This window comes from Oculina patagonica, chromosome 10 (assembly GCF_052425735.1).
Source record: "Oculina patagonica isolate OP01 chromosome 10, crgOcupat, whole genome shotgun sequence".
In the NCBI taxonomy this organism is placed as follows: Eukaryota; Metazoa; Cnidaria; class Anthozoa; order Scleractinia; family Oculinidae; genus Oculina; species Oculina patagonica.
Genome location: NC_135767.1, coordinates 12,422,673 through 12,445,707, shown reverse-complemented (window position 1 = coordinate 12,445,707; position 23,035 = coordinate 12,422,673). Strand labels below are relative to the sequence as shown.

Sequence of the window (23,035 nt, the reverse complement as noted above, 5' to 3'; positions counted from 1 at the left end):
CCATCCGACTCCGAATCGTTGCTAATCTAAATGCAATATCGCCGGAATAGTGCTGAATAACGACACACTGCAAGGCGAATAAAGAAACATTAAAAACAACGGCTATTCTGTCATGCACGGATCACCAGAGTTTTAAATAATTTTTGATATTAAAATAGGTAAGATAAGATTTTTCGTTACGAGCATTCGCTGTTGACGAAACACATTACTTGTTTTGTTGTTAAGTTTGTTTTATCGCATACTGCCGCTGGTGTTCGTAGAAAAAGTCGAGAAATCGATCGTGACTTTCAATTATTGGAAAATAAAAATGAAATACATAATAAAAAACCTAGTGCAGTTGTAGTCAGGTCGTTTACAAGAGAGTGGCGGAAATTGAGCCTTGTTCCGAAAGTTCTGGTATTGTAGAATTTAGGAACACCAATATGTTTAGATATTAAAGACAAAGCTCCCCTGTAAAACTAAGGCCATGCTTTATAGAATGGCAATCTTGGTGTAGCGCAGATGGCAGCTGGTCCAGTAAAGGAATGAGTGATTGTCCGTGGTGTAGAGGACGATTTTGATCTTGATGTTCTCTAGAATTACCTATAAGTCAAGAAGGGGATGACGCGTGATAAAACCGTTTGTTCAGATTTAATGTGTGGATCAAAACTATTACATACGGCAAAAAATCGGTAAGGTCTGGTTTGACAAAGAGCTCAGAGGAAATTGATGTATTCGATGTATCTCAGCCACACCAGCGGTTTAAGAATAGTGAGCTCTAGCATTTTCTCTTTAGTCGTCCCGTATAGAGGTGAGTATAAGTAGGCACCCTCTTGGTTTCCATAGCGGTTCCAGTTTGTTGGACAAAATGGTTTCCTTGGAACGAAAGGTTGTTGCATGTGAGCATTTTTTTCATAAACGTAAGAACAGTTTTCATTTCATTCTCGCGTAGTTGTTTATAAGTATGTTGTGAGCCTTTCGTAAAGTAGTTCGCTTCGCGTTTCCTGTGACCTCTCTTTTGAGCTCGACGACTTGTAGGCTAGTCTACTTAATATTCTGCAGTATGCAGGTAACAATATCTCAAGATCTCAGGTGACCAACAAGGTATCCCAGGTAGTGTTTGGTTGGTATTGATTTCATTATATTCCTTCCGACAAGATGGTGGTTTCTGCACGAGATGAGGCTGCAGCTGATCGTCTACCCATCATTACCCAGATATTGGCAATGGCCTAGTTTTGTAGATTAGGTCGCGCAGGTGGTGGGGGCTTTGGTTTACGTATTTTCTGTACCAAATAGATGTTTCTTAGTGTGTGTGTGTGTGTGTGTGTGTGTGTGTTTGTTGTTGTTCTTTTTCATATCACTAGATAGTTTACGGTATCTCAGTTGATCACATTCGTAATCAACGCGTGTTGTACAATCGCCGGTGGGATCGTGGGGAACTCGCCGGCAGAACTCACCGCCATTGTGGTATTTGCCTTTAATCTGGCTTTAGGCCTCTTTAAGGTAGTTCTTTGCGATTTTGCACTGCAACTGCAGTTCCTTTGTCGCCTCGAAAACACGATGCCTGTGTTCCTTTCCTTTGAATTTATATAGAGACAGCTTAGTTTTTTTTTTCGATATTTTTTTTAAGAAGAAAAATAATCATACACTTATCTATCTGACGCTCGATGGCAGGTATCTGGATTCAAACAATATCCATACCCTGGATGCTGATGTATTTGCTTATCTTACGAAAATAGATCAGCTGTAAGTAAATAAGTGGTGTGTTATCACTGATATGCCTACAACATGATTATTCTAGATTTTAAGAAGAACTTTATTAAACAATAAACAACAAAATACCAAGATGCTAGTAATAAGCAATTATTGGATGAGGTTGAGCATGATATCGTGAATTATCAAAACCGAGGTCTGTGTTATCTGCCGAAGCCGAAGACTGAGGCAGATAACGCAGACACGAGGTTTTGATAATTCAAGATATCATGCGAAAACCGAATTCAATAATTGTTTTATTATACGTTTTCAAGCAATTTGCAAACGAAGACTGCCATCACTTTTTCTAGCGCCGGCGTAAAACTTCGTCAGAACATCGGCCAAAGCGGTTTTATATCTTGTGGTTCCTCCAGGTTCTTCTCCCTCAAATAATCATTCAGAAATTTTTACACTTGATTTGTTGTTCTCTTGGTGTTTTTAGAATCTTTGTTCTCGATCAAAAATTTTAGTTCCTCTTCGGCAACGGAGGCGAATCGCTCAGCCATATTTTCAAAAGTTTGACAGCACTACACGGACGAGGGGCTTGGAAACTAGGCGGACTTTGAACTCGACATGATAACCCCATATCTGCTGCAGATATTGGGTTATCATGTCGAGTTCACATGCTACTGTATATTCACTGAATGCTCTCGACCAATCACATGTTTCAAAGTAATTCTAATTTATAATAATTCTTATTATCCTATGGTCTTGCGCCTTTGTTCTTTATTCTTTTCAAGTATAGCTCTTGAGAAATTGGAATCGCTGTTGTTATTACTCATTAATTTTCTCGTCTTTGTTTGCAGGCATCTGGAATCAAACAATATCACCAAGCTTGACAAAAATGCCTTTTCCTCTATCCCCTTATTGCTTTTGTAGGTTTCATGCATTGGCTGTATCTATAAAAAATACTTCTTAGGGTCGCGCAGGACCCTTGCAGTCATTAGTATGTATTTATTTAAAGAGTATGCACGAACTGCCGGACGACTGAAGCCGACAAGAAACGAAATATTCATGAGAATGTTTGTTTTTAAACTCTTTTGTACAAGTAATTACTAGTAATTGTTCTCAGCTTTGTGCCACGTGCGCTGGAACATAGGGAATTATCCTAATTAGATTCACAGCTTTGAATATATCACACGTTGTTGTAAACATTGATTCGGAAGGTCTTCGGAAGCCTCAAAACCTGCAATTTTGTGTCCAAGTTTTCTCCGCCGATATAGAATGTCAAAAGTTGATTCGCGAGGAACATAAACTTGATGTACTCTATTGTGCTATGACTAGAGCGAATTTTTAAATTTCCTTCTCAAAATGAAGATAGCACGTTTCAAAGTTTAGATTTCACATTTTTGCTCTCTTAGAAGCCATTAACTTGTAGCAGTTTTTGAAATCGAAAATTTCGTTCTAGCCATAGCACAAAAGAGGTTATGATTTATCACTGGGATATATAATCATTTAATTCGGTGCGCTGTGCTAGCTGAAAACTTGGACACAAAATCGCATTATCTGCAGTTAAACTTTTAAGGGCTTGTAACATCACAGACAACGATCATCTCTCAGTATAAGGACAATCATGATGTAATTCCATCATCCCCGAATATCCTTGTTAAATTTTAGAGGAATCAGTGTTCAAAATGTAGTGAATTAAAGCTTTACAAGATAGCACTCCAACAAAAAATTTGGCTAACGAATTTATTAATGAGCAAGGGTCCTGCGCGACCTTAAGACACCTTAAGGAGGCTGACAACGGTTCCAAACATTTTTCAGTTCTTATACTTTGATTGGTCAGTACTACAAGTCTTCATTAGTCGCTGCTACAATTAGCCATGTTCAAAACGAGCAGGGGACTGGGTACGAATATTCAATATCGATTGCACTGAAAAACTGGGCCCGTCATCTCAAAGAGCATCCAAAAATTAGTAACTCAACCAAATTTGAGAGTTATTGGTTTAAACGCATAGGTATGGTTTACTTTTAGAAATTGCTAAAATAAGAGAGCTTAGTATGGATTGGAGGGACAGCTGTCCATCCAGCCATACTAAACTCTCTTATTTTAACGATTTTTAAAAGAGTTTCATGCCTTTGCGTTTAAACCAATAACTCTCAAATTTGGTTGAGTTACTAATTTTTGGATGCTCTTTCAGATGACGGCCCGGTTTTTCAGTGCAATCGATATTGAATATTCGTACCCAGTCCCCTGCTCGTTTTGAACATGGCTAATTATGGTATAAAAAAATTCCCAATCATCGCTTAACAGGTTGTGCTTTTTTTTAATTGACAGCAGTGGCATATAAAGAGATTTGTAGTATGACTAAATAACACATGAGAGCTGGAATGTGCTGGATACCATTGTCACTCTCCTCAACAAGTTTATCAGGAAAAAAAAAAATACAAGAGAAAAAAAACAAATTAAACGGTATTTATAAATAACGTTTGGTATACATTTTTGGCGAAAATCGCAGTGCAAACTAATGTGCGTTTATTCTTGTTTTCCGCGGTACAAACTTATGCGTTCTGTTGTTGCAGATGCGGATAAAACATAAAAAAACACAAATAAATAAGACACAAAGAGTAATAAACAGTATAAAGCAGTGGCGGTTCGTGTGCTGGTAACTGACATTAAGAGATGTAGATAAGCTTGAGAGTAATTTATCACACGGAGTTTTACGCGAACCTGAAAAGCTAGTTAATAAAGTAATAGCTTTTTGCTACCAATGTTGACAGCCGGTCGAAGATTTCCTTTATGATACGGTCGATTTATTGCTTTACCATTCAATCGAGCGATGGATAGATAGGATTGACTGATTGACTGACCGTTTGATTGATTGATTGATTGATTGATTGATTGATTGTTTGATTGAATATCTGCTTGATTGACTGATTGATTGATTCATTGATGGATTGATTGACTGATTACAGTAATGTCATGAAAGTTATATTATATCCAGGTATAATCGCACCTTTTCATGTACAATGACCCACGTGAAAATAACAATGTTCTCTCCTTTCTGTCACAGGTGGATTAGTTTTAATAATATCGAAAACCTTCCTTCTGGCCTATTCTCCAATGCTTCTAAGTTGTTTCTCCTGTAAGCTTGTTTATCATTAAAGTTATTTAAAAATCCCTGTGTTGTTCTTTAGTATTAACAGACACGTTTTTTTTTTTTCAATCGGTTCAAACTTTTCTACAACGCATCTTTAATTCGGTTTAGAAAGCATAACGCTTGTTTCACCTTTAATGAGCAAAAACACATATATTATGCCTTGGTGTTGAAAAAAATGTATACTACAGTGAAATTTATTGAATCTAGGTGAAACCCTTCATTCCCATGTTGCCAAAGTGAAAAAGTAATCAAACCATCAAAGTATTTAAAACCTGAAAACTGCTAAAGATAAATGAAAAGCTGCCCCGAGTACATCATCCCGATAACATTTTGGTGTGGCTAATTTAAGGTCTGCTATTTGCAGGGATCTATCGCACAACAAAATAAAATATCTACCCAAGAATGTGTTTTGGGGCTTAAACGCGACTGTTGCTATGTAAGTATGTATTACAATAGTGCCATTTAAGCAGGCCCACAGGAAATGTATTTCTATATCATGCAAATCCGTGCAAAAATACCAAAAATGTTATTTAGGTGAATAGATGATTTTTGTACATTTAAATGTTTTTGGCAACATCTGTTAAAATTATGGAAATGTTAGTATCCCCCCATATATTTGGACAAATTGCTTAACAGGCCTGACTATAACAGAGCAAATTGGAACAGGGAACTTATTTATAAGTGACATCCAATGAAAATAATAAGATATCCGATAACAAAAATATAAATAGGGCACTTTAAATAGCATGTTTTAAATAATGTTGTCACAGTCTGTTAACAGCATTTCAGTGAAACATATGCGTTTATAAATAAAATGAAGATAATTTTGTTAAACTTGTAAAAAAGCATGTTAAAGATTCTGCGGTCAAATAGCCTGCAGATGTTATGTAACTGTAAAGTTGGGACCAGTAAATAAAGGTAATAGGTTTAAACCGTAATTCGTTTAAGCACGTAAATTTTCCACTGTGCATATAGCCATTCTGGTTTAGCACCTCAGCACCTTAGCACCTCGCTACTGGTGATACATTACCTCGGCTCTCCATGAGGCGGACACCTCTCTAAGGCGGACAGTTGTGCCAGTTTCGAATTAAGGTGTAAGTCTTAGCCCCCTTTTTCTTTACTGACGGATTGTCTGAATTAATTATGCCGAGTATTATTAATTGATTACCTTTCAGATATTTGCAAGACAACATGATAACATCTTTCTCAAACGATGCCTTTGCCGACAACCCTTACTTCAGAAAAATGTTCGTATGTTTTAAGAGGGTCTGAATGGGTTTTAATGTTTAGTGTTATTTTCTCATGACTTTATTGTTTGCTGTTAAATTGGCAGTTTTGTTTTTAATGTTTACTGTTTCCGGATAAAATACTGTTAAGTGTTTGGAGTGTTATTCCTGAAACCTCACATTCTTCTCAAATTGTAAATTCTTATCTGCTCTTCGACATCGATGATAAAATCACTCTTGAACTTACAGTGAAACGAACTCAACCGGGGCCACCCAACGTTTTTTAGCCAATCACAAGACAAGTTTTAAACAAAAGAATTGGAGTTCCTTGGTCAGGCAACCAATCACAGTGAAGGGCAATTTTAACTCTTCGCTTGACTGAATACGATGCGAAGGCACGCTAAAGTGTTGTTTTTACGGCAAAAATATAATTTTGTTCATTTCGTTTACGGTTGAGGCGAAAGTCTGCCGGTAATTTAGAACACTGGACGGAATCAACGTAAATAAGTTTACCGAATGACGGCCGGGAATTTTGAAGACTGAACGGACTCAACGAAAATAGCACGGCCTGAAGACAAAACGGACTCGACACAAATTTATTTACCGGCTGAAACTGTGAAGACGAAACGGCTTTTCCTCAAACCAGTATATATATTTGCCGAAGCGAATCAACACCGGTCCACAAAGAGATAAACTCAGTGTATAACATCAGTGATATATATACAGTGATATAGTGATAAAAAGAACATTGTACCTAATGAACAAATTACAACGGCGAACATTTCAAACCATAAATATTCATCGCCGGATAAAACTCAACAAAACGTGCAGAAACGTGACAGGTTCACGCATACTTGTTAGCGGCTGTAATTTGGTTAATTTATTTTTACGTTGAGCCCGTTTCGTGTTCAAAAATGTCGGCCGCAAATTCGAGGAAAACTGACATAAGCTTTCGTCTTCGACATTCCCGGCCGTGTTTTGGAAAATGTGTGTCATATTGTAAGTAATATTGTATGCTTCGGTAAATTTTATATTTACGTTGCGTCCGTTCAGTCTTCAAAACTCCCGGCCGTAATATTCGATAAATTATCCAAGCTTTCGTCTTCGACATGCCAAGCCGTCTTTCGGAAAATATTGAGCTGGCCGTGAATCGGCCGGTAAATTTATTTCGCTACGTTCATCACTTCGTTCAGTCTTTCGAAGTCTTCAAAATTGCTCGCCGTAATTCGGTGATACGCTGAATCCTTTCAGTCTTCAAAAATATTCGCGGCCGTAATTCGGTAAACGTATTTACGTTGATTCCGTCCAGTGTTCCAAATTACTGGCAGACTTTCGCCTTAACCTTAAACGAAATGAACAAAATTATATTTTTGCCGTAAAAACAACACTTTAGCGTGCCTTCGCATCGTATTCAGTCAAGCGAAGAGTTAAAATTGCCCTTCACTGTGATTGGTCCCCTGACCAAGGAACTCCAATTCTTTTGTTTTAAACTCGTCTTGTGATTGGCTAAAAAACGTTGGGTGGCCCCGGTTGAGTTCGTTTCACTGTAAGGCCTGTGCTCAAAGGGGTTTTTGCCTTTTTTTTTCCGACCCATGTGCAACAATATTTTGGGAAACCTTTGGAGTACTGGGACCAATCTCGTAACAATAGCCCGCGATTCTTTGGTCAGGGTCGAGGGCGAAATCGACACATCATGGTGGCATCGAGAGGATCCCCCCGGTGTTGTTAGAGTTCAAGGTCACTTTTGGTCTTACAAAGTTATCAAGCGTGGCGGCAGTCAAGAAATATGTGACGAAATTTCTTGTGCTTAAAATTTTCGGATTTTTCCTCAGAAAACTTCGGTAGTCTTCGGACATCTTCGGTTGTCTCCAGATATCCTCAGTAGTCTTCTGAAACCTTCGAAAACGATCGGAAATAGTCAAAAAATTACCGAAGACTCCTTAGTATACAGAACAAAATAAACAAGAAAAAAGACAATAATGAAAAATAATCAAATAATATTGGTTTTTTTTGTTGCCGGGTTTGTTTTTCTTCTTTCTGTGTAGAATTTACTGTTAAAGTCAATTTTTAACTGTTAGTTTAAAATGCCTAAAATTTAACTGTTTCATTTTACAGGGACAAAAAAAGTAATTAGTGTTATCGAGGTACCCCCATTCAGACCCTCATAAGTCGGAAATTCCTTTTTTACAATAAGTTGTGTAGGACAGACTATAAGTATTGACTTATTAGTGTCGCAATGAGGTTTGCCAATTTTCAGCCTATCTGAACAGGAAACTCAATTATCATACGAGCACTTCCCTATTGCAGACAGTCCAGGAAAATTACCTTACCTTTCTCTATTTCTTCACTTTCGTTAACTTAACCGAGATCCCTGTCGAATTTGTTCTTAACGTTTTAGATTTCTCACCGCAAACAGATTGGAGAATATCCCGCGTGGAGGCTTTTACTTTCGTTACGACGCTGAATTGGTATGCGTTATATCGCCGTGTGACAGGACAATGTAAGTATCGAGCAAAAAACTAAAAATAGTTAGTATTACATTAAGCCAACTTCAATATAAAACAACATACTTAAGACTCTAAGCTGGATAAGACTTACCAGTTGGCTTTTTGACAAGCGCGACGAACAATTGAACTCCAAGCTTACAGAGTCGTTAGTTGTCGGAGAGGGCGAGTCGAAAGCAAGACAAAGGGTCAAACCCTCAAATTTCTCTCCGAACCTTGCTACGAAAATAACCCTCTTGAAACCCTGGAGATACGTGGTTGAATGTGAGCTGATTGGGTAGATAAGTGAGAAATGTCTACCGTATATCAGCATTGCTTAATTTCTGCTTCATACCTTCCTGTTTCTAAAAGTTGTAGAATAAATGAGAAAGAAATTGAGTCTTTCAAATTCAATAGGCACACTACTTTGATCATCATTTAATTTTTTTTATTGATGGAAAGATTATGTGACGAGCGCAAAAAAGTATGCAAAATGGCGTGTTTAGAGTTAATCTATGCCTGAAGTTATGACATTTTTCGCTATCTTTTCAGAATGTTGTCTGATAATCCTATAAAGACAATAGAACCAGAGGCGTTTAATGTTGATATTTTATTAACAAGAATGTAAGTTATTGAGGGGAATGTGTTTCAATTTCTGGTGTACTAACAAAGTCAAATATTGGTGTTTATCCTTACCTAGCGTATTGACGGAGGTCAATGTTCCCAGCACTTTTTGCAATAGGCATGTTCCTCGCGAATCCTTCCATAACCTTAGCAATAGTGCATGTCAGAGCGATAGGTCTCAAATCGATTTTGATTTCCTGGGGAGGATCGAGATACTTTGGGTAAGTAAGTAAGTAAGTAAGTAAGTAAGTAAGTAAGTAAGTAAGTAAGTAAGTAAGTAAGTAAGTAAGTAAGTAAGTAAGTAAGTAAGTAAGTAAGTAAGTAAGTAAGTAAGTAAGTAAGTAAGTAAGTAAGTAAGTAAGTAAGTAAGTAAGTAAGTAAGTAAGTAAGTAAAGTCTTTATTTAACGAGGGTAGCACTAAAATAGCATAAAAACACTAACAAACCAGTGGCCCTCAATAATTATTTACAATAAAATATAAAAATACACAGAACAATACGAATATTAAAACTATGGATAAACTATGAAATATTACGAATAAAAATACAAGAAATACGAGATAAAATATTAAAAAGGTAAAAAGAGTAAAAGTGTAACTAAATTACAGAATAAAATGATTTAAAAACTGCTGTTTTGTGTGTGAAGCGTAGAGCCGACTTGGAGAATACTGACTTAGAGATCATTGGGCTAGAGGTCTTTCCTTTCAAGTCAAAAAGATCGCTGTTTATTTCGGGAATTTATCGTCCGCCTTCGTACTCTTCTACTGACGACATTCGCCTAGAGGCAAACATTGAGCAAGCTTATCTCCTGAACAAAGAAACTATTTTACTGGGGGATTTCAACATCGACGCTCTCAATCGGTCAAAATTTGATAAACATCGTCTTAGCAAAGGTTTGAAGACAATGAATTGTAATCAGCTCGTAAATGTTACAACACGACCAATTAGCGGAACCTGTCTGGATCACATTCTTTCCAATCAGCCTCAAAGGATACAAATTATTATCTGTCCTGACATTGGTCTTGCTGATCATTTGCCTTTGTTTGCGGTGAGAAGATACAACAATTCAAATGAGCGTTGTATTCGTAACTCGTCAAAGGGCAGCACCTATATTCGATATCGTAACATGAAAAGATTTAACGAGGAACAGTTCAAGTTAACTCTTGAGCAGACCCCCTGGGATATTGTCTTTGTTTTTGACGAAAGAGGATTAATGATGTTACTTTTAAGCAGCCAAGGCACAAATCCTTCAACTAGTGATTGGGTGTAAATATCCACGATAACTGGAGCCAGTTCAGAGGCAAATTCCTTGAGGGCCCTATTTGGAATCATGTCAGGTCCAATAGCTTGACCAGTCTTCGGGAAAGACACGGATGCCTGAACTTCCCTCAGTGTTTATAAGAGGTCAGGGTGGACGGTTTAGGTGGTGGCTCGGAGTACTGGACGGCCTGAATGTCGTCAGTCAGACTAACAAAGTAGTAATTCACCTTGTTGGCTTATGACTTTGAATCCGGACAGCTTTCATCAAAAAACTAGTGAAACCATTCGTTTGGATATCTTGACCGGTCAGGGATTTTATTTGCTTCCACCATTTTTTACACGTTTTGTTCAAGGTGTGCGACTTTGTGTTTGTAGCAATGATACTTGGTCAACTTGATCTCACGCTGAACCATGTTCCACAAAAATTTGTAAGTGACGGAATCCTTTCCGTCACAAACAAAGGATGTTTGGCGTTGCTTTACGAGCATTTTATTTTTTTTAGTAGTCTAGGGACTATCGGTTGGTTGTACTTAACGTGATGTAAATGGCAGATTGGTGTTTTTGTTAATTATATCCTTTCTTCCAGATACTTACTACGTACGAAGCTGAAAGTGCTGAGTCTTGAATTCTTCAGTGGATTCGGTGGTGGTGTTCTAGATTCTCGAATGTGACGTATTCACTTTTTCTTAATGTACTGTGCATGTAGAGTCTACTAGAGCAGAACTTTGAAAAAAATGTGTGCTCGACTTTTTATATCAATTCCAGGTCAAAACTGATCTGAAATGATTCAGTGCACTGTTTTTTTTTTACAATCGTACACAACTATTTTCCTTTTCTTCCTTTATTCCTACCTGCCTTCCTTTATTCTGCTCGTTCTTTTTTTCAGTTTTTTTTTTTAAATATTTTTTGTTCTTGACTAACTACTTGTTTTCTTCATTCATTTTTTTTGTTATTATTTCTTTTTTGTTCTATTTTCCCCCTTTTTGCTTCTCGGTTTTTTTTAGGTTGATAACGAATAGAACGATTACAACACTGAGGTATTTTTATAATGGCCAAGAACGATGTACAGTTTATTTGTAAGTGTATAAAACTGGCCTAGCCTGTATAATAACAATAACAAACGACAACAACAACAGCAATAAGCGAGTCAATGACTTTATTTGTTAGGGTAAAAATGCCTGTGTTTTTCGAACAGGACTCGATCTTTTGAAATTCCGCACCCCGATCGAATGCTATGCCACCGAGCTTTAATTGAATCATCGTTTCATGGGCATTTTCTTGTTACAAGGGGGGGGGGGGGGGTGGATGCCACCCCCCCCCCCCCCCCCGTAAGGTTTTTTCCAAATTTTGAAAAAAGCATTTACCCTACAATGCTGAAACTTTCGGTAGCTGTTCATTCATCCTTTGCGAAAATTTTGATATGTCAACCATGTGTCCATGGTATATGACGTTGCCATGGCAACGTCATAAATACAAGCAAGTCTTGCCAAAAATCGTCATTTTTAACATTTTTCTTGATTTTTTCCACTTTTTTTAAAACAGAAAAGCAAGATTTGTTTATTTTTACATTCCATAAGCATTCTAGCTTGATTTTGCATCAATTTCCGTTATTTTGTGAATTTCTAAGAAAATGTTGAAATCCAAGATGGCGGATCCAAGATGGCGGTTTTATGACGTCACGTGACGTCATATGACGTCACAGCTAATTAAAGTTATGTCATCTTGTAGAGTATTCTAAGGGCTTTCTTCTCAGAGCAAAATAAGTTCGCTACGCCGTAATATAACGAAAACTCCGGGGAGGGGTTCCATCCACCCCCCCCCCCCCCTTGTACGATGATGGGGGTATGAGTTTGCTTGTACGTCCGAGGGTTAATATTGAGTTGAAAAGAATATATAAAATTCAAGTAAGTTAAATCTTAGTTTCCATCAATATCATATAGAAACGTTTTCTGCATATATACAAACGTTTACAGATCGAACAACGCAGAACATAGGGAAAATAAATTAAGTTATATTTCCCCTTGTATATAATCAAACTTATATAACTGTTTAATTATGCTTTAAGGAACCCTCAGAATTCTGAAGAGGAAGCTATTGCGGTCGAGAGCGGTCTTTGGGGAACAGGTTTAATCTCCGCTCTCTTGACCTCCGGATTCAGGGAAATAGCTGGTAATATCTCAATATCTTACTTTCTACCGTGTCCTCTTGGAACTTTTACCAACTCTTCCTCTAATGGAAAACAAGTCTGCAGTCCATGCCCTCCAGGTATGTACATGTGTACACCTAATTGAAGAAACGTTGACTTTGTGAAAAGCTTAAACCGTGAACGATGAGACCGAATGCCTTTCTGGTTAGACGGCCTTGGTAAGCTTAGTAATATTCCATTTATTGATAATCAAGATATTTTCTTCTTTTGGGGCCTTACAAGCATAATTTATGCAACCTGCCATATCATAATGTTTATTCTGTCACAAAGAGGGATTATTTTTTCTACTTCACAGTAAACATTTGGGTCGCATCGTTCATGGTTTACGCTTTTCACGGGTCAACGTTTCTTCAATCAGGTATATATGTCCCACAGACGTGCAGATACGTGATATCGGCCGTTTGCGCTATTTTATTATTATTAATAGTCAAATCATTGTAATTCTCTTAGAAATTGGTTAATAAAGTTTTTTATCTAAATAAAAAAAAAAATATTATTATTATTATTATTATTATTATTATTATTATTATTTTTTTTTTTTTTTTTTTTTTTTTTTTTTTTTTATTTCTTTACTTTTTTTAGCCAGGGTATGTTTCCAATACATGTTTATATGTTATGTCCTGGCTGCGCATTAATTTTCCCTCATACGTCTAACGACTCTTTTCAACGTCGATTGATAATCTCTAATTGTAAATTAATGTAAAATTAAACGCGAAACCACCTGTTGATCTTAACATCAAGTCAGTTGGACAGTGAGTGAAAAAACGCCACCAACCGAGGAGTAACGTTAGCCTATCACTTGGCTTTGTAAAAAAGGTAATCTGCCTCGGTTCAAATTAAAAGTGGCCCATGTCAGTGGAGGTTGCTACTAATTATAAAGCATTACGACTCCAAAGTCTTACTAAACCTCCTGGAAGTTTCTATCAAGTTGCACCTTTATCTATACTAACATTAATTTGTTTTAAAATGCATCGCATTTCCATAACGCTTTCCATTTTCAGGTGGTTACTACTCAGACGTTGTCGGTCATGTGGCCACAAGCTGTAAAAAATGTCCGAACGGTTCCTTCGTCCATTTCGATAAAGCACCTGGTACTCAAAGTCAAGACTGCAAGTCCTGTCCTAGAGGTAACGTCATCAATTTCAAAAAAGATTCTACTTTAGGAAAGCGTATTTTATATCAATTTTTTTTAAAAAATAGACTATACCAATTAGAAGCGCGTTTAAAACAAAACAAACCCCGAACAGCAAAAGTGTAAAAATAATGTCGCTATTTTACGATAGAGTTGTAAGTCTGACTGGTTGTATAAAGGTAGTGATTGGACTTTCCTTATGAGGGGTCAGGGGAAGGCTTGTTTGTGTCTCTCTTGTTTCTCCAGTGAGTCTTGCGGGCTTATTTTCCCGAGTCTCAACGGCTGGTATCCAAGAATATAAGGGAATTTGTAAAATTACTTAATAATTTGCTGTTGCGTATTTTTTTGATCATGTCAAACATATATCATGTACAAATACTTTAGTCAAATGGGCCACCTTTCCCCCCCTCAAACATTAACAACTTGAGTATATACCAGAGATAAACCGACACTCACCTTCAATTTTTCTCGTGAGGGATATAGTACTTTTCAATTCAGGTATAGGACGACAAAGAAAAGCTACATTTCTAAAGTCGGCTCTCGTAAAAAAATAAATAAATAAATATAATAAAAACAATGAATATTTTAAATCTTAAATAGGAACAGAGACTGATTTCTTTGCTGGATACCGCGCTTGTAAATGTTTGGAAGGATTTTTTCGAACGCATATGTTCGAGCAGTGTTACAAATGTGTTGGTGGACTGCAATGCACAGAAGACTATGCATCTTTGAAGCCCGGGTATTGGTGGAAATGGAGGAGTAAGACTCATAGACGTCGCTACACAGTTTTTATAAATAATCTCGATGCATCTTTACCAGCGTTAGGTGCTGATGATGTGCGATACCCTTATCCGATACCAACTCCTCACCGGTGTCCAAGAGAAGAGTCGTGCACAGGCGGTCTAGATTCCCCATGTGAAATTGGGTACGAAGGTCCACTCTGTGGAGTATGTGGTTCGGGATACTATAAGCAATTGCAAACTTGCAAACAGTGTCCATCAAAGAAATGGATTGTGGGACAATTGTCGATCGCTGCAGCCATACTGTTGATAATCATCGCAGTTTTAGTGTGGACAAGCAAACGAAATACCAAAAAAGACGATGATCGCTCAGTAATCGACATGCTTTTGTCCAAAGTTAAAATTGTTATTGGCTTTTACCAAGTCACTTATGGTTTGCTGGAAACGTTCTCATACATAAAATGGCCTGGCTCGCTGGAAGCTATTGGCAAGTATTCAGAAGTACTTCAGATGAATGTTCTTCAGATTGCACCAATCCACTGCCTTTATCAAAGAGTTCAGGTTGATGCATTTGGAAACTTGTTTGTCATGATGGCGATGAATGCTTCTGTCATAGGTATCTCTGGTGTAGCGTATGGAATTATTAAGGTTGCTATCTTAAGAAATGTAAGCTTGAACTACGGGGAAAAGTCGACAAAACTCTCACAAATAAAAGAGTCTGTGTACCGGAATGTATTTTTCATTCTGTACACGACTTACCTGAGCACGTGTTCCATGACAGCAAACGTCCTTCCACTTACTTGCCGAGAGCTGTGCCAAGATGATAAAGAAGAGCTGTGCAAAAATTACCTGAGAGCAGATTAAAGCATTCAATGTCATAGCTCAGAGTATAACCATTCGCTCATTGTCGCATATATTTCAGCAGGCTATGTTGTTGCCATCCCCCTCGCTTCGTTCATCGCGCTTTGGAGACAACGGAGAGTGGTCTTATCCCCAGAAGACGTGGGGACATCACCGGATGCAGGTTCTAGCATGGAAATGATCACAGGATTGCGTTTTCTCTTTGAAAACTATAAACCAAGTTCGTGGTATTGGGAACTGGTTGAGATGTCTCGTAAAGTAATCCTTACATCTGGTCTGGTCCTTGTGGGAGAAGAAAGCAGGTCCTACATTGGTTTTACATTGGTCATTGCAGGAATGTATGGAATGCTGTTCTCCTGGATGAAGCCCATAAAAGACGGTTTCGAGAACAAAATGATGTCAGTATCCCTTGCTGTTACTGTTTTCAACTTGGCTATTGGAGCAGTGAGTAAAATTCCCGCAGAGAACATATCATCCTCGAGTGAACCGAACATGGAAACATTCTTTTTTAACATGCTGGTGCTTGGAGCAAACACTTTGGTGATTGGCCTACTTGCTGGTAAGTCACTTTTAGGATTTTATTTTTTTATATATATTTTTTTATATTTACTCCTCCACGTTTTGACTATAGTCAACCTCCCACCTGCTGGGATTTTTTTAACAAGTTTCTTCTTGAAAATATATGAAGAAGCGTTCTCAAGTCGAATACTCGGAAAAAAGATTTCCGAGTTCCCCCAACGGGAGTCGAACCCATGACCTTCCAGAATACCGGTTGGACGCTCTTACCACTGAGCTATGAGAGACTCGTGGTGAGCGAGGTCATATACTAGGTTCTTATGTGTGGTTCTCAATATGTCGAAATGATAAATGTGAATAAATGTTAAGTGGAATGGTGGCTTGGACAAAGTGAACACATATGAAGAAGCGTTCTCAAGTCGAATACTCGGAAAAAAGATTTCCGAGAACGCTTCTTCATATATTTTCACTTTGTCCAAGTCACCTTTCCACTTAAAGTTTATTCTTATTAACAACATTCGCTTATTTATTTATCGTCCTCGATTGGTACCTCAGTGCTAAATACCTTAACACTCAAATGAAGTGGAATATTTAATTTTTATACCAGGAAGCTTACACATTTACATATGAATGTTCTCTGTGTCTCATCTGTTACGTCATAACTATTTGCTAGCTCTCAATTCCCGTATTTATATATTTTTTAAAATGTTATCACCTGTAACAACAATCAGTAAATATAGCATGGCTCCATCTGTATCACTTAGATTCGTTTAACTATAAAGAAATTTGTTTTTGATTCCGTATAAGCAAGCGCAATGTAATTTTCTTTGCACTTGCGTGGCCGGTCCGGAATCGTTTAATAGAGTGCATTGATCTCAAGAATCAAAACGATCAACATGGATCAAGTATATCTGCAAATTTCTGTAATGTGGTCATTATCGAAATTGAATTTGGGTCTCTTTCCGGGAGAAAAATGTATGGCGTACCAAGTCTGCTCAAGCTATCTATTATCAGAAAAGTTTAATGACGAAAAAAACCTCCGCTGTTCTGAAGTTTATGAAATTCTCGTTAACATGTTTATGTCATTTTGCTCAAGAAAATGTACACATACTAACCGGTGTTTTTTCTTTCGTTTGCTTTCAGTTCAGTACCTTGTGAGCGTATACCGTTACTTGAAAGAATGGCGCAAAAGTCCGCAGTGGTCCTTTGCTTGCTGTCTGGCTCTGCTTCTCCCTCTCAACAATTTGCAAGGTGAAATAAGTGGTTTGGGTGAAACTGACGCCCTTGAGAGGCAGCTTAAAAGCGGAGACATAGAAATGCCCACCATACCAGTTGCCACAGAGGACAGTGGTGCTGTTGATGTTCATCTTGAAGGAAACGAAAGTGAAGAAAAACATGGTGAACAGGGTAAACAAAGTAACGGTGACACAAAGGAGAGACGAAAATGCATATCGCAAGGCAATGAGTTGAAAAAGAAGTTCGATCAAGAGACACAAACACAGTTATTGACACTTTCCTCCTTGTAAATCAACTAAGGAAAACTGATCATGAGCATTTGTGAGTATACCGTGGATGATCCAAAACTGTTTCGAGCACTCCAACGCTGTCACGAGCAATTGAAACTACCAAATAGTTTCACGTGCATTTAAGTCATGTCTTGTGCGTACAATTTCGTGAGCTTTCAACTCTTGGGGATACAGGAATGAGGATTGAATTAACTCTCGCTATCAATAAAGCTTTTAAATAGGTCTTGATCATGGGCAATGTAAAGTGATCAAATTTAAATCCTCATGAAATATCGACAGCTTTTGGTTTGATATCACGCACGGATTGCAAAATTTAAGAACAAGGTTTTGCCTGGATAAAAAATTGAAGACTTTGACAAAGTGTCAGAGGAATCTTACTTTAAGTTTGGCATCAAAAAGGCAATAAGTAAGCATATTTAATGAAATTCAATGGTATGTTAATTTTGCAATGTGCCGGGATTGTCGACTAGTTTATGCAGTATATCGTCTTTATGCTAACTTTTAAAATGGAACTTTTCCAGACATGACGACATTGGTCTTTTTTACTAAATAGTCATTTTTCTGCACTTAAAACAGATCCCAGTCGTCAAATGAATTCCGTCACAGTGGAAAAAGGAAGATGCAGTTTGAAAGTGGATTAAAAGTGCCAAATATTTCATTAGCTGGCATTGTATTAACTGTTTTGAAAACGTATTTACCTATTGTTTATGCTGTAAAATTAAAAAAATTGTACACATTGTGTACATGAACGCAACTGTTTTATTTTAAAGCATCCAAAAAAAACATTATAAGTATACTACTGCCATAAACAGATAATTCCGTGTAAATGTTATCAATCATATCAAAAACTATTTATTACTTAGCACACTAAAAATACGTAGTCAGTATTGTAGATGTTAGCGTTTGCTAAAAACCATCAACAGGAAAACAATCAACTGAGTTGCCCATTCCAATTCATATTTAGCATCCCTTAAACGTATTTATCACTTGTTCTTGCTTTAAACTAATTGAGCAATAAGACGTTTTGTCAGTTTGTTAAAACGTTTAGCAGGAATAATAAACATTTTCAAATTATGAAACGTTTTTGAACTGTTGCTAATGATAATAACTGTTGATAATTTTTCTCCAGTGCTGAACACGAAGCAACATGTCACAGAGACAGGTCCCATCAAGCTTTGATCAAAAAAGGCCATCAAAACTCAATGCCTTTTTATTAGCAGACCTCCCCAGCGGCGCCCCATTAACCATTATGCAGACATAGAAATAGGAGAAATATTTATTTATTTTTTCATGGTCACCATGGCTATCGGCATGGTTTGCCACCATACGTCGCGCAACATGGCGGCCATACTCCAGACATAGGTGAACGTTAGGTTAACGTAAGCTTACAACACTGATACTGGGCTGTCATGTTATGGTCAATCGACAACTGACCAATAACGAATGACCGTATAAAATTATTGCTGACCAAATCCTGGGTTTTCCATTGGATCGCTGGCTCAAGTCCTAGTTATTTTTTTCTCAAACGTTAGTACATTCGGAGTTAAAAAAAGGGTAAAATAAATAACCGTGAAGCTCCGCTTTTAGGCTTGCTTCAATTTATTTAACATGCACTTGTTAGATTTGATTTGTCGATAACCTGTCTCTCTGGCGGTAATTCAGAACGCACTGAAGTTTTTTTTCTCCGGGGAAAACTCGGAGTTGTAGCTTACATTAACAGTAACATTTATCCTTTAATAGTCTACAGGCAAGACATGTTCTCTCAGGCGAGCGCAAAGTATATGACAAGCCCTTTAACACAACTCGAGCAGAGTAAACGCATCCTCTACACAAAATCAGTTTTTGGCTTCATAGTGTGTGTCATTTTCAACAATTTTAATTTACTGGCGTCCACTGATTAATGAGTACTTACTTTTTTTCAGCCTTTTTCATAAACATTTTCAGCTAAATCATGAATCGTGGCCCTCTAAGTAAGCAGATGACGTGTCACAGTAGACCAGAAATTCACGAGTCAAAGCCAAATGCATATGTGAGCAGCTTTAACGTGTCAAACACCAATTTTATCGGAAGACACACATCACGCACGGCCCCTTCACCATCATGTTTACAGAAGACGATTTGTTTATCCCTGGCCGCAAACGTTGGACAATTAAAGTGAATTATTATTCAACAGATGCGCGCGCTGTCCATATATGGTCAAAATGTTAACGTTATCTGTCATCCGTACATAACAGATATCCAGCGATATACGTAGGTTGCGAAGATTCGTCCGAAATCTTGTGAAGCGCTGCATAATTACAGTTTTTTTATCTACAAAATGTGTTTCGTTGACAATTTGTCGAATAATAAAACAATTATCCTGCTCAATCTTGCGGAATATCGTGTGATTTTAGCCAACTCGGCCTACGGCCTCGTCGGCTAAGTATCAGGCGATATTCCGCGCGATTTCGCAGGATAATTGTTAATTAGTCGAGCTTTAACCCTTGTGACGTCCTTTCTGCGGCTTTGTTGAGTTCTCACGACGTCAAGCAATATCGCGCTAAACTAGTTTCGAAATATGATAAGGGAAAAGTAATTAATCTACGCGGAACAGTGTGGTATTTACAACCCGGAGGACTCCCATATTGAAAGGAAAGGGGATACTCTTCGTCTCTCTTAGGTATGTTTATTATCGTTTTTGGCGTCACTTAGTGTGTTCTAGACAGAATGCCAATATTTTAGGCTTAAACGTCTAGAACAGCGCTGCACGAAAAAAACAGTAATAAAGATAGAAATATATCAGTCTTACAGTGTTAGTGGAATAATTCTGACCAGGCCCGAAAAGTGTATCTTTTACGGGCCAAAAAGCTTGTGCCTCCCCCAAACCCCAAATTGGTCTACTTTATTCACAGTTCCCGACGAGCATCCCCGCCCCTTACATATGGGATCCCCCCCCACCCTCCCACCCGCCGGGATTTATATTTTGGTATCCAGGAAAGATCGCTTCGTGTAGCTCGATTTGCTTCCTCTGGCAGTAGTCATCGTTGTGTTTCTCTGCTGAATATATTCACTGCGTTGGTATCGAATCATCTTGGTGAAGGCTGCATTCATCTTGCCGTTCAGAGCGATATACAGCCACGGATTTATGGCACTGTTAGCTTGACTGAACCAGTAGCAGAAGTAAATGAGCGGAGGCGGCCAAGTAACTGCCATGCGTACAGCCCATTCCATTTGAAACACGTGGACGGGCAGCCAGCATACTGCAAACACCACCACAACAATGACTAGCATTCGGACGATTTTCTTCTTGGGGATCTCCTGTTCTCGCTGGTTTCGCTGACTTCCTTCATGATCAAAAGGGACTTGGTGGAGCCATAGTTTTCCAGCAACTATGCTGTAAAGGACAGCGATGATTGCCAGGGGCAGGAGGTAGTTGATGAGAAGTATGTAAGTCCAAAAGGGTAAAGGCGAGATGACAAAAAAGCATTTGCCCTTGATCACTTTGTAGGCAAACGGTACAACTGACATCAAAACCATGGACAAGATCCAAACGACTGGCGTAATAATTTTTGGGTTTCTGAACCAAATGCTTTGCCGAAAAGGATACACGACAGCAAAATATCGATCAAATGCCATCACAGCAAGACAGATGATGGAGGCGGTCGATGATACGAACCCAGCGTAGTAGATAAACTCACAGGTGAACTTGCCACTTGTCATGTCATTGACATAAAAGTGAGCCATGCTAACAGGCATCACAAAGGTCGTGCTCAGCAAATCGGCCACTGCCATGTTGACAAATAGAAAACTTGTCACACTTCTTGTTAAGGGTTTTTTCCACACGATGTAGATCAACAGCGTGTTCCCAACCAAAGCTGCGAGCATTGTCATGGCATAAACTACTGTGAAGCACAGTGTGGCGATGTCTACCATCTTCTGTGAATAAAAAAGAACAACTCGATAAGTTTAAGGTTATGCAAAACACGTTCCATAAGTTAAGAGGAATATTGTACAATTGAAAAACCGGCCGACAAAGCACAATTTTTGCAAGTTGGAGCTGGAGTTTTGTTTATTTTAATTAGTCATTCTATGCTTTCATTCCTTTTTAACCCTGAAAATCGCTGCATTTTTATTTCTAATTAGAAGCGCATTTGCGCTATATCAATGGTTCAATAATAATAAGTTGAAATAATGCTTAGGTCGTATTCAAACGATTCTTCTGATGTGCTGTAAACTTGGAATTTTTTAATCATCTTACGATTAAAATTGTACTTTTAATAATTTCTCATGATGTATACAATAACATTAAAATTTAAGGAAACCTCAAAATAACAGTTTTAAAGGTGTAAAACGCCAAAGTAGCAATACTTTACCGAGGGTAAGCAGAAAATGATAACGATGGAGAAAACCGTCCATGCCAGTGAAGACGCGAAAATTATTTTTTTTTATGTTCAGTATACAGACGATGGGTTATAACAGTCTCGACCCTGCCTGCTGAGTCATTGCGTAATTAATTTGAAAAATAATAATTATACCTTTTCGAATTAAAAGCGCTATTTTTACGTTTTACACGATGTTGATTGTATTCCGGTCATCATTTAAAAAGATCGCTTTATTTATTATCACTTTTATTTTCTTATTAATATTGGACAGAACAATCCATCAAACTCTATCTAAGAACGATGAAATTTGTCAGACCTTATGGACAAATTCTACAACCTGGATCAATAAAGAAAGACGCATGGAAGAAAGCTCATTTTTTAATAAAAAGCTCGTCTAAATCGACTTTCAAAGCCAAGATGAGCGCCAACGCCAAAATATCCCTGACATATTTAACTCATGTAAACTCGTTTAGACGGTAGCATTCTTAATAAGAGGAAATCCATTTTTTTTCCCGAAACAATTAGGGATTAATTGCACAGATCGGAACAGATCGGACTTTTTCTAATTTTCACTCGTGGCGGCACCAGTAGTGAAAATTGCTAAAAGCCCTTTCTGTTTAATCAAACAAATAATCCTTAATTGTTTCTTGAACAGACCGTTTTCCTTTCATTCGTCTAATGGAAGTCATAGCAAATAACATGTTTGTCAATATATTGACAAACTTGCAATAAGTAATAATATATTTCTTAATTTTAAGACCATGCACTTCCAATTTGTCACGCTTCCTTTTTATTTTACTGTAACGATCGCGGGACTTTTTGTAAAAGATTTTTGAGAGACGCAAATCATATATGCTATATCAGTTAACTTCTTTGTGAGAAATGCCAATGGCCAAAAGATAGCATTTTCAAATAAAAAAATATTGTAATGGAATAATAATAATAACTTGAAGTTATGTATAAGGCGATATCCAAATGATTCTTCTTCAAATGGTTGAACTTTCACCAAATGTACATAACACAAGTAATTCATCTTATAGCTGCTAGTTGTGATTTTGAATAAACAATTTATCCCTCATTTCACATCTCGTCAAGTGATGCTTCTAATCTGTTGTAAGCTTGGAAAATGTTAATCTTTCTTCGATTCAAGAGTTACCTTAAGCCATTTTTTATGATGTACACAATTATATTTAAATGAAGGAACCTCAAAGCTGCAAAATACCAAAGTAGTAATACTTTATCGAAAATACGCAAACTATTGTTACG

General features: G+C 37.6%; 4 protein-coding genes across 5 annotated transcripts in view; 3 read left to right on the top strand and 1 right to left on the bottom strand.

Annotated features, from left to right (window-relative positions):
• LOC144628480 (tolloid-like protein 2) overlaps positions 1-11,311 on the top strand; it is a 32,777-nt gene extending 21,466 nt beyond the window's left edge. The window contains exons 11-18 of the mRNA XM_078486586.1: positions 1,654-1,725; positions 2,538-2,606; positions 4,749-4,820; positions 5,200-5,271; positions 6,011-6,082; positions 8,460-8,561; positions 9,097-9,168; positions 11,014-11,311. Coding sequence (XP_078342712.1) covers positions 1,654-1,725; positions 2,538-2,606; positions 4,749-4,820; positions 5,200-5,271; positions 6,011-6,082; positions 8,460-8,561; positions 9,097-9,168; positions 11,014-11,098 — 616 coding nt within the window. The 3' untranslated portion in view covers positions 11,099-11,311. The remainder of the gene's footprint in view (positions 1-1,653; positions 1,726-2,537; positions 2,607-4,748; positions 4,821-5,199; positions 5,272-6,010; positions 6,083-8,459; positions 8,562-9,096; positions 9,169-11,013) is intronic.
• Positions 11,312-11,388: 77 nt separating this feature from the next.
• Positions 11,389-15,520, top strand: LOC144628528 (uncharacterized). The gene is made up of 4 exons (XM_078486645.1): positions 11,389-11,503; positions 12,493-12,692; positions 13,635-13,760; positions 14,366-15,520. Exon 4 carries the CDS (start codon positions 14,434-14,436, stop codon positions 15,367-15,369), a length of 936 nt encoding a protein of 311 aa, XP_078342771.1. The 5' UTR covers positions 11,389-11,503; positions 12,493-12,692; positions 13,635-13,760; positions 14,366-14,433; the 3' UTR covers positions 15,370-15,520.
• LOC144628535 (uncharacterized) lies at positions 15,393-18,316 on the top strand. The gene is made up of 3 exons (XM_078486651.1): positions 15,393-15,925; positions 17,026-17,439; positions 17,985-18,316. Exons 1-2 carry the CDS (start codon positions 15,538-15,540, stop codon positions 17,406-17,408), a joined length of 771 nt encoding a protein of 256 aa, XP_078342777.1. The 5' UTR covers positions 15,393-15,537; the 3' UTR covers positions 17,409-17,439; positions 17,985-18,316.
• Positions 18,317-20,361: 2,045 nt separating this feature from the next.
• Positions 20,362-23,035, bottom strand: part of LOC144628525 (QRFP-like peptide receptor) — a 35,575-nt gene continuing 32,901 nt past the window's right edge. For both annotated transcript variants that reach the window (XM_078486641.1, XM_078486642.1), the window contains exon 2: positions 20,362-21,323. In XM_078486641.1, coding sequence (XP_078342767.1) covers positions 20,364-21,320 — 957 coding nt within the window. In that variant the 5' untranslated portion in view covers positions 21,321-21,323 and the 3' untranslated portion in view covers positions 20,362-20,363. The remainder of the gene's footprint in view (positions 21,324-23,035) is intronic.